Consider the following 12232-nt stretch of genomic DNA (forward strand, 5'->3'; position numbering starts at 1 on the left):
GTGATGTCGATGGCATGCTTTCAATTTTTTATAATATTTTAAAAACAATTATTAATAATCATATACCTAAGACAAAACCTAGAAATCAAAAATATCCTGCTTAGTTCTCATCCAGTTTATTAAAAATCATAGCCGAAAAAGAAAAAATCAGAACCAAATGCAAAAAATATAACAATCCAAGAGATCTTTTAGAACTCAAATGTTTAAATTCTCGTGTTGCTAGGGTTACGAATAGTTGTTATGCCAGTTATAAAGAAGGTACTGAAAATGCTGTTTGCAAAAACTCTGCTCGGTTTTGGTCTTTCATTAAAGCTACACGTGGAAACTCTTCAAGTATTCCCAAAGAAATGAAGTACGCAAATGCAGATAGTTCGTTTGTTGCTGGAACTGGAGAAGAAATTTGTAACCTCTTCAGAATGAAATTTGCGTCCATATTTACACAAGATAATTGTAACAGCTTTTACAACTTACCTCTTTCATCTAAAAACTCTTACCACCAATTTTCTTTAAGCTCTGTACAGTTTGATGAACGCTCGATTAAAAATATTTTGAAATCGAATGACCCTAGTAAAGGAGCAGGTCCTGATGGGATTCCATCCATTTTTATTAAAATGACCTACAACAATATTACGCTGCCATTAAAACTAATTTTCGAAACATCTTTCAGAACCGGAGTATTTCCGTCAGCTTGGAAAATTGCTAATGTTGTTCCCATATATAAGAAAGGCGACAGAGATTTAGTTGATAATTATAGACCTATATCCATCTTAAGTCATTTTGCAAAGGTATTTGAGCGTATTATATGCCAAATAATTACAAAGTATAGTTCAAATGTTATCTCGGCAAATCAACACGGTTTCTGTAAAAATAAATCAACTGTAAGTAATTTAGTTAGTTACATTTCAGATATCTCTAATCACGTTGATAATGGTATCCAGGTTGACGCGATTTATACTGATTTTAGTAGTGCTTTTGACAAGGTTGATCACACTATCCTATTGCAGAAACTAAAACATTACGGAATACATGGGGATTTACTGCGTTGGTTAGAGTCTTACTTGAAAAATAGATTACAACAAGTAGTTATAAACGGTTTCAAGTCTAAACCATTTGTAACGCATTCTGGTGTTCCGCAAGGTTCCCATCTCGGTCCCATATTATTTTTATTTTTTATAAACGATATCGAGAACTACATTTGTCATAGTGAATACTCAATTTTCGCTGACGATTTAAAGTTATACAGGTCAATTAAAACTATTCACGATGCAGAACTTCTGCAACGCGATTTAAATTCCGTACAACAGTGGTGCTATAACAATAAAATGATACTTAATGCAAATAAATGTCAGTATATCAGATTCACTAAAAACAGAAACATCATTTCATGTAACTATACTATTAACAATAAAGAATTAGCGGAAGTTGAAGAGGTCCGAGATTTGGGCGTAGTTATTGACAAAAAATTACAGTTCAGTAATCATATAAACAACATTTTAGAAAAATCCTTGAAACTCGTTGGTTTTATTAAAAGAACATGTCATGACTTTAAAAATATTCAAGCTATTATAACGTTGTATCGTTCCCTGATTCGTAGTGTTTTAGAATATGCATCACCAGTTTGGAGTCCAAGTTACAAAATTTATAAAAGTCGCCTTGAAAAAATTCAACAGGGTTTTACAAGATTTTTAGCATATAAAGACAGGCGCTGTCCATATCGAGCAGACTATGTGACACGTTTAAAATACTTTAAGCTAGATACATTGGAGAAACGACGGTCTCTGAACGATTTAATGTTTTTACACAAGCTCATTCACAACTCCATAGACTCTCCAAGGCTACTTTCTCAAATAAATTTATATGTTCCGAAAACCATTCCTCGATATCCAATTAAAAGCACCTTCGCCATTCCTAGATATCGCACAAATGTTGGAAAATTTTCGCCATTAATTCGTTGTATGAGATCCTACAATGAACTTGACTCCCATGTCATCGACATATACGAACTAAGTAGTGATAGTTTTAAGAAAAATTTAAATACTGTTTTAGTTAGTAATTAATATTTAATATTTAAAAATATTAGTGATATTGGTAAGTCAAATAATTATAATATCCTTTTTGTTATCAAAGATTGTTTGTTATCCTATTGTACTGATATTTTTTTTTTTGTTTAAAATTTAGTCTCACAGATTTTATTAAATGTTTGAGTGTAGTGTTTAGTTGCCTTTGTTAACATGTAAGTTGTAAAATGTAAATACCTGTAATGGTGTATCACACTGTACAAGTATTCTTTTGTGGTTTTTCCTAAATATGATTTGTGAATATGCCGATGGTATTTCTAAAGCAATAAATAAATAAATAAATAAATACAACACATACTTAAATTTTTATTACATTTTTGTAATTTCGATCGTAAAAAAAACACTTATGGCACCTACAAGTTGTTAAGTATCCTATTTAACTGTTATAACACTTAATTTACTATTAAGTGTACAGCGTGTACAGCGTACAGCTCGTACATCGCCATGACTTTTCAAAATAAAATGACAGCTGTCATTTTGACAGTTTACAATTGATCTTTGATTGTCGATTCTATAATTAAATCGGTATATGTTCTACATAATTTATAATATATTAGCATCATGTTAAATTAAATTAATTAAATTTCAGGAATATTTTGTTGCACAACTTGTAACTTATGATATTATTTTATGACATACTATTTTTGAATACAGACCCTCTTTAATACAGATAACTGCAGTATTATTTTTTTTCAAAAAATTGGTTTCTTGTAGTATTAAGTTTGTGCTTCATGCAATTAAAAATACAACTGGTATAGGTTCATTTGGATAGAAACAGTAACAAAATAAAAATACGAAATAAAACTTATTATTACGAAAACCTTAAATTATAATTGTTATATTACAAATATTAAATTAAAAAAAAGTAATCAATCAATTGATCGTTTTGTTAAATTAATCAATTAACGTGGATGTTTGACTTTCGAAATTCATTACTTATTAAATAAGTACATAGTATGCAGTTAACCTTAAAAAGAGTCTGTCGAATAAAATAAAGATGCATCCACACTTGCGAAAATGAAAAGACAGTAAAACCTTATTTTAATTTTTTTATGTATTAAAATACGCAATGTTATATTACTACGCATTTACACAAAACAAATAATTTCTTTAATATTAACCAGTTTTGTTTTATATTAAACGTAAGCTTATTTTTAATGTATTAAAAACTCGTTCGTAATAAATACTTAATAAGTAAAAACGACTGTTCTATAACATTAACTTAATGAACTGAGTATGCTTATAGTAACGTAAATTAAGTAAGCGTTTTCATTACATAATATTATTTCTTTCTTAAAAATAAGTATTACTCCATAAATACTTCGAAAAAACTTACGCCTATAATACTATACTTCAATGACTATGTTATCATTAACGCTTACACTCAGTTGTATGAAAAGTATAAACCCTATTAAATATTCATAAAAAAATATTATACTATAAGCGTGGTATTCGGTTGTCAAATGTTTCGTAATTTTCTAATCGTCTTCTAGATCTGAAACAAAAATAATATAGGAGTTAATTTAATTACTTTTTAATAATACGATGACTTCAAATAAATATATTTTTACTTACTTTGGGTGAGCGTGCCTGATGTGCCTGTGTGCGTTAGTAGTAGCCTCCACACATAGAACAATTAACTTATTGTCACATGAGTATCTGAAAAGGATAGAAAATACGTATTTAGATTTGAGTAAAAACGACAGAATAGAACTATACGTTACAGCTGACATAAAAATATACAAAAAACGTATTCAAATATCAGATTTTCGATCTTGATTGCGGAGCTAAAATTTTCGTGACGTCTTGAAACACATAAATAAAAAATGACACATTTTTATAATTAATAGTATCTTATTTGTGCTTTAATTAAAGGTTGTAAACCTGAAGTTTAAGTATCTATATTATATTGCGAAAAATATTACTCTCAAAAATATTTTAGTACAACTTCGAATACCTCTAATATGAGAAAGAAAAAACAATATTTTTTTTATTATTGTTTTTTAATAACTATATTGTGATGTGCATAACTTTTGGATATAATGTAATCTAACAATATTTTTATTGCGAGCTTTATTTCTTATATAAGGTGTAGCAAATTTCTGTTTTGGAAAGATATGTAAAATGACAGTGGACTATTGATCGCTGTTAGCCTTAAATATTTATCGACTCAAGCCCACTCACCCTCTATAATCTACTTAGCGTAATTAGACCTAAACAAGCTCATCAGCGTTATTTACTGCATGACGAAGTTTAGAATTAAGCGGTATTAGAAGTGTAGCTACTTAATAATCCTAAAACTTTTCTAATTAAATCATACAAATAACATTAACAACTGAACTATGCATGTAATATTTTTTATAAGTAAGATTTTTGGAAAAGTTTTAGTGTTAGGTAATTTACAAAATGTGTGGTCAGATTATTTTAAAAGACAAATGACGTATGGGGCTTATAATATGTTCATTCTACACAAGGTCATTGATATTGAATGTCGTATTACAATATACTAGATACATACAATATACAACAATACACATTAAAATAATAGGTACATATGTGTATAACTTTTAGAATGAAAAACAAAAATCAATAGAAACATGCTTTTCTTTGGGCTATTTATATTTTGTACATTTATGTAAACTATTTAATCAATTTGATTATTGTTGAACACCGCAATAGAATCCGTTGCGTAGTTTAAATTATATAAGCGTATAAGCGGCGGTAAGTGACTTTGTTTTATATTATGTAGAGATTTATCTATTTTTATAATATCGTGTGACATAGCCTTAATTATCTGCTCGTGGTTGTAATTATAAAGCTATCTATAAAAACTGTCATAAAATTTAAATGAGAATAATACAAGTGTATATAAATGATACCCAAACAACTGTATAATTTTCGCTGTAATTAATGATACATAATAATATATGTATTCGAGGCATGTTTCACGAGGGTATAATATCCAAGTTTTAACGGTAAACCCTTGTCCATCTACGTCTTCTGACAATATAAACAAAAGCCGTTTAGATTAATGACTCGTTCGAGTTAGACATTCGTACATTGTTTTGAGAAAGGTGCCGTTTAAAAACATCTGCATTTTATTATATGTACTAGTTTCTGAATACGGCTCTTAGTGCATATTAATCAGTTGTGCCCATGTGCCTTATTCAACAAATCTATGCCCAATTTTATTCAAATCCGTTCAGACCTTGTGACATAATTGAGTATCAAATATTCATCCATCCAAACATAATTTTTTTTATATGGCTCTTATTTGTGCTAAGAGGGCACAGATTAACAAACATAATATTAACATGAAGTGATTAAACTGTCAAATCTGTCACCTGTCAATTTTTTTTGTAGTGCCTAAGGCGGTTAAAATTGTTACAAAAGTACTCAATGCTTCTAGCCAGATATTGTAATTATATAATTAGCGAGCTCAGATGGTCTAGAGATTAGAATGCGTGCATTGCAATTACGGGTTCAAACCTAGGCAAGCGCTACTGAATATTTATGTGCTCAATTTGCACCAATCCGATGTAACAGCGTAGTGGGATATGTTCCAATCCTTCTCCTCAAAAGGAGAGGAGGCCCAGCAGTGGGAAATTTACAGGTTGTTGTTGTTGTAACTTACTGCTCTTGTTCCAATAGTCGATTGCTCTTTAGCGACGAAGCCGCTCCGACACTAAGCGGGCTATCGCTCTGCCATTCTTCACAAAACGTGCGTGGTGTGCGAATGCCAAACGAATTACCTCCGTGCCAAACCGCTTTAATTGGCCTGAAATTTAAAAAATTAAAACATATCGTCAATTTTAAACATAATTTAAAATTGGAGTGTCTGTTTATAGTATTAAAAAAGCCCTTTTTACTCAATGCATATGTATTTATACACGGTTTATATAATTATAGACAGAGAGACAAAAATTGTAAAAAAATTTTTTACAATTTTTGTCTCTCTGTCTATCTGTTTGTTCTGGCTAACCTCTGGAACGGCTGGACCGATTTTGACGGGACTTTTGGCAGATAACGGATGTAATAAGAAGTAAATTATTCTACAATTTTTTTAGTTAAATTCAAATGCGTATAAGGTCACGGGCACAGCTCGTTTGAAAATAAAATAAAATGTACATACTTTATATGGTCGTTAGTGTACAAAGCACTTACCAAGTGGGATCGATCAGTACATTTTTACCGCTGAAACTGTAAATGTTTGACTTGGCCAGCAGTGCACCGGATCCATTAAACATATTGGACCACGAATCAAAGAGCACGTCTCCGTACAAATTAACTACCGGGACGTTTCTATCGCGCAACCTTTTAACTATAGATCTGAGATCTTCGACCCTGGAACGAGACAAATGTTTGCATTATTATTATTATTTTTGTCATAATTTATTTAAAATTCGAAATAAGGAAACAGCTTCTATAACTAATCATATATGTAGTGGCGTCAATGAAGCCTTTGCTTCGAAAGTCCTCAAGAACAGCTCCGATTTTGATGTATTTTTTTTTTAAAAAATTGTTTTTTTATATTATTTAAAATCAGAAACCTCTTAGAGCGGGGACGGAACTATTTATATTGTTTAAACAATATCAACGATATTTATATAAAAAATTAAGTTTGGTCTCTATTTTTTTGTAAAAAAATCTCCATATAATAATCTCATTGTAACAAATAGTTGTTACGAAGAAGTTTTTAACAACAATTTAATATTAAAATAAAAAAAAAAATCCTTTTTTTTTAAATAGAATTATTTAGCTAAAGAAGCAGCGCATCCGTAACAACATATATATAATATTGAACGTTGCATTAGAAAGTTTTGTGAGGTATAGGTACTATTCGTACAATAGAAATTGACTTTTTTGTCGTTTAGGTAGTCCCTACCTGATAAAAGAATTCAAGGTCTGGGAGCAGATGTTTGACTAGTTTTATATTTTTACTGCTTACTTCACTCAGTATTTACTTTTTGGAGTACTTCATTTACTTTTTGGAGTAACTGCACGCTCCGTCAAGTTTAAAGTATTGATTTTTTTACTCACAGTGAATTATTTATAATAAAAATAATTTTTATCGGAGTGAATATTGTGTATCAGCATAATGGAGAAGGTATTTATAAGTTAATACATATAAATATAATTAGTAATTTATACTCTCTGAAATTGAATTAGTGAATAGTAACTTAACATCAGTAACTATTAATGAAGGACGTCAGTGCCGAGTGCATTACCGAACCTCAATACAAAGTTATTCAAAAAATTACTTTCATTTACTGATGAATCCATTCAAAAATATTAATAATGTCAGTAAAAGTTTTTTTTAATTCTGAATTGTCCAAATACTTATTTTTACAGAAGGAAGAACAAGGCGCTGTAGATTCTACAGAGAACGTTTGCTGTATTTGCGAACTAGGTGAAAATATAAATGTTCCAAGTACCTCAACTCAAGTTCAGGAAAAATTGACTGAAGTGACTCGGGGACTGCCAAAATTGAGAGCAACAGCAATACATTTGAAAAATAATGAACTTCTTAATTTTCTTAATAGCGGAAAAAAAGTATTTGTTCATTCTAGTTGTCGAAAACGCTTTACAGAGCGTAAAAGTGTTTCAGCTGAAATAAGAAAATTTGTTTTGCTCTTTCAAAACAGGATGCGGTTCAGCGTGTGGCTGCAGAAAAAGTGGTCTTCATTGCTCACCAGCCTGCATAGTTTGCAGTGGAAATGACTGCAGTAACCACCCACAACTTGAAGAAGATGAAGAAGTCTCCGAAATGCAAAATGATAATGAAAATTAAATGTACTTTTTTTGTATTTAACATAATGAATTTTCTATGGTCAATAAAAAAATTATATTTTGGTTCACAAATTAATTCCATGTCATTACTACACAGAACAAACTTATAGATAATTGTTTATAACATTCATTAATATATTTACAAGTTTTTAATGGATATTGTATAGTAGAATTTTTTTTTGTGCATAAATATCGTTGATATTGTTTAAACAATATAAATAGTTCCGTCCCCGCTCTAAGAGGTTTCTGATTTTGAATAATATAAAAAAACAAATTTTTTAAAAAAAAAAACATCAAAATCGGAGCTGTTCTTGAGGACTTCCGAAGATTGCCTGTTTTATGTATTCATTGACTCCACTAATGTATAAATGATGAAATACCAAATAATTATAATAATTGTTTCACGAAATATCTATAATTATCATTAAAAGAAATTTTTTGTTCGAATTTTGACTTCCTTACACAAAATTTTAGAAAAACTATGAATTATAAAATATATTAAGTGTGGTTGAAACGATAGATTGATCAATGAAATGATTCATTAATCTTTTACTTTTATTTCACAAGCGTTATGTAGAGTGATGTGAGTGTTGATGATGATTATATATGTAGAGTGATATATATATATATTTATTTTCATTATAAAAAATCATGAATTTAAACATTTGTGGTAATTATGTCATGTATATAAAAATAAAAATTGCTCTCCAATTAAAATAAATTCACTATTAATAAAATTTCATACTAAACCACAAATGATTATATACGAGTACGTACAATAATACGAACAATTCTAGAATGTTCTATAGTTTTATTTATAAACATTAGTTCGAATGAACATTTACATTTTAGCATAAGCGGGAAATATAATATTATATTTAATTTTAATGGACTTGTGAGGGCAAGTTTCGTAGTAAAAGTAATTTCTGAACATCTCGTAAGTGGTTTCTGGGAACGAAAACAGACGAATCTAAAACGCAACAACTGTTTTAATTCTTAACTTCTGCTGCAGTTTGTAATAAGAATGTGGTTTTGAATTTCGAATTTTATAGTTCTTTTTTTAATAATTTATTTCTATGACGCAATGAGGATAAGAAATACATTGTTTCTGATTTAAAAAAAAAATAGAATTGTTTCATTATTTTATTTACTCAGTTCTTTTTGTCATTGGTTGCCAGTATGACTGGCAAAGGAATAAATAGGTCATCACTGGAAATTTAATAATTTCTCAATACACCATCAGTCTTGAGAACTAAGATGTAAAATGACGTCAGTCAACCTTCAAATCGGAACACAACAATACAAAGTATTGCTCTTTGGAAGTGGAATACAATAATGCATTACACCAAGACAAGCTAACTAGCACAAAATCCTACCACCAACATTTTTATACTTTATTTATCCTTGTAATAGTAAATAACACCAATACATTCTATCCATCCATAATAGAAGTCATATACATTTCAATCGATATAAAACCTTTTTCATGTGTTTTTTTTTTAAAGTTGGAATACTCACTTATTGGCCAGGAAAGCAACAAAGGAACTTGGTTGTTGCGAATTCTTTGCTTGATTGTAACATTCTTGATCGGCAGCACTTCGTCCCGTTCTGTTTATCGAAGTTACCATATTACCTGGATAGGGTTCGTTCAATGCGACAAGCCGTATCTAGAAAAAAAATTAAACTCATTCTGTGTTCGAAAAATAAAATTTAATAAGATATAATGTTGTCTTAAATTTTCACGATTATCACACATTGAAATTAAATTAGTTATAACGGATTCGAATCATTCACGAACGCTGTAAAGTGCTCGAAACGTCGGGATGTCAAAAAAATAATTAATCCGATTCAAATCCGTTATAACTAGTTTTATTTCAATTAATAAGATATAAATGAAAATTAAAATACTTTTTGTTGAAAGTTAAATGTCGTAATTAAAATAAAATAAATTATAAGCTACCACTTTAGCTTTTGGTTTAGACTCTAGATCCAACTGAGAACCAAAAAAGTCAATGTTTCCTACCAGTGTCAAACCGAGTTTGATACGCAAATCCGTCAAAATTTGTCATTTTATCCTACCATACCGTTACCTACGCAATGCTTATTTGTAATATATGTAGTTATATATATATAAGTAAGAAAATAAATTAAAAGGCTTGTTTTTGTAACTCACGAATTGTATTCGGAATACACAGAGAAAAAATAAATTTAATGTATTTGTATAAATGAAATTTATTTTATACCTACCTAGTATTTTAAAGCTTTCGAAAGACTTAACCGATTTTGATGAAATAAAGACTAATCCGGTACTTTGGAATACTCCTAAAAATATATTTTTATATTTGTAATTTTAAGCCGCTTTGAAGATTACTCCGGACAAACATATACAAACAAAAATAAAATAAAACGTATGTTGGTTTTATAAATCGCAAATAGCCATATTGGCCTGAGGGAAGCAGTTATTTTGAAAACACAGACATACCTTTCAGTGTTATTTATGTGCATAGAGAAATATGATTTAACATATAAACATCCCCGTTCTTTATAAATAAAGTCTTAAAGAATTATTCTTTAATATAATAAATTATATTTTAATTAAATGAAAATTGTTTTAATGTGATAAAAAAAGTATTCCTTATACAGTTTTAAATTAGGAATTTTATAAGGAGATACAAATTAAAAAAAAAAACATGATATTATTTACCACATTATACATGGTATATTTAAGGTTGCTCTCTAGTGAGCATAATACGTACTCTTTTATTTTTTTCATAACATCGTGTGTTACATAATTAACTAAAGATTTTTTAATTAATAAATAATTATTTATTAATACATATCTCATCATAGATAATTAACTATCTCACAGATAACGAGAGTCTGAACGTTCACTATTCTTTTCTTTTTTTTAAATATACTCTTTCAATATCCGAATTTAAATTTGAAAAAAGAACTACCCTCATAAACAATACTGGTCACATTACAGACATACCGTACAAAGAATTACAATTTCGGATCAACTGTGACGTAATATATAGGAATGACGTCAATCGACGCAGTTACCAATATTATTAGTCTTTAAATTATGAATTAATAAAATTATTGTACTAAAATTTATATGACAAAATAAACTTTCATTAATTAAAACCTTGACCAAAATAACCTCGTTCGTTACCAACCCACTGAATCTATAATGAAACTACATTTTAGTCATAATTATGTACGGAACCACAAATTGCTGTATATTCTTAAAATAACCGCCCAAATTCCTAAATAGCACGTGACCACATTTTGTAAATAACATTGTTAAGTTTACCGAAATAATGTATTGACGAATAATTTCATTTCAATTCAGCATTCACGCAGCATAGATTTCAAGTAACTAATATTTTGTTTTTATATTCCATTATTTGTATTATGTTCTATTACAATTATTATTGAAAGGACGTTAATTAAATAAATAGTCCGTTTTTTAATCAAATTAGACGTGGCTTCGCACGGATGCAATATATTATTTAAAAAAAAAAATCTGATATAAATATACATAGCTGTGTGACTTTTTTCTAGAATTTCTTAATTTGTTCAACATAGTACCCCCCTACATTTAAAATAAATAATTGTACATTTATTAGTATTCGAATAAAATATACCAACATTGATATTTTCAAAATTATAGACACATCTTGAAAACAAATAGAATAAATAGATGGTTCGTTTTGATTCATTTAGGGACAATTAAAACCTTTTTAAATTGAAGCACGAATTAATAATTTTTTAGTGTTAATATTTATAACAATAATAATCACATGTACGAAAAAAACCTGATCTTTGAAGAACCAGCGAAAGTGAGTTACTTTCATATCAACTTTTGCGATTCGCATAATTGATTACATTTTTTATTTTATTAAAGAAATTTCAAAAGTCTCTTAATTTTCACAGTGTGGTATTTATGAGCTCACTAATTGTATAAAGCCTTTTGTCAAGAATATTGCTTTATTTTATTTTCAAATATATATCAGCGGTGATCAAAAATATCTTGATTATATTTATATTTACATAATTGTCTGTATAGGGAGCGTCTCTTAACGGTGGCGATGTGGATGTGGTTGGCGGGTTGTAATATTTCGGCCTCTGGGTAGTACTTGTATGACTTTCTCTGGTTTGAAGAAATGAGCCCATCTGTTTCAAATAAAATAGAGTTAGTTAGAAGTCATAGTGGTGAAGCATTGTGTAAACACATCTGGGTAAGTACGATTCAATCATCAGATATTCTACTGCTAATCAGCAGTCAAGTCAACTCACTATTGTTGCCTTTCGGCTGTAAGAGTCAGTAAGTTAGTGTAACTACAGGCACAGGGGACCTA

General features: G+C 29.2%; 1 protein-coding gene and 1 long non-coding RNA gene across 8 annotated transcripts in view; one reads left to right on the top strand and one right to left on the bottom strand.

The window, feature by feature from the left end:
- Positions 1 to 3171: 3171 nt before the first annotated feature.
- The window catches only part of LOC124536242 (collagen alpha-1(XVIII) chain-like), a 119962-nt gene continuing 110901 nt past the window's right edge, over positions 3172 to 12232 (bottom strand). For all 7 annotated transcript variants that reach the window (XM_047112750.1, XM_047112747.1, XM_047112748.1 and 4 more), the window contains 6 exons: positions 11925 to 12047; positions 9387 to 9535; positions 6243 to 6422; positions 5713 to 5856; positions 3654 to 3737; positions 3172 to 3573 (listed from right to left, as the gene is read on the bottom strand). In XM_047112750.1, coding sequence (XP_046968706.1) covers positions 3516 to 3573; positions 3654 to 3737; positions 5713 to 5856; positions 6243 to 6422; positions 9387 to 9535; positions 11925 to 12047 — 738 coding nt within the window. In that variant the 3' untranslated portion in view covers positions 3172 to 3515. The remainder of the gene's footprint in view (positions 3574 to 3653; positions 3738 to 5712; positions 5857 to 6242; positions 6423 to 9386; positions 9536 to 11924; positions 12048 to 12232) is intronic.
- Positions 7008 to 7928, top strand: LOC124536243. The gene is made up of 3 exons (XR_006966866.1): positions 7008 to 7185; positions 7431 to 7488; positions 7724 to 7928. It is a non-coding gene; the product is annotated as an uncharacterized LOC124536243 (long non-coding RNA).

This window comes from Vanessa cardui, chromosome 16, assembly GCF_905220365.1.
Source record: "Vanessa cardui chromosome 16, ilVanCard2.1, whole genome shotgun sequence".
Classification (NCBI taxonomy): Eukaryota; Metazoa; Arthropoda; class Insecta; order Lepidoptera; family Nymphalidae; genus Vanessa; species Vanessa cardui.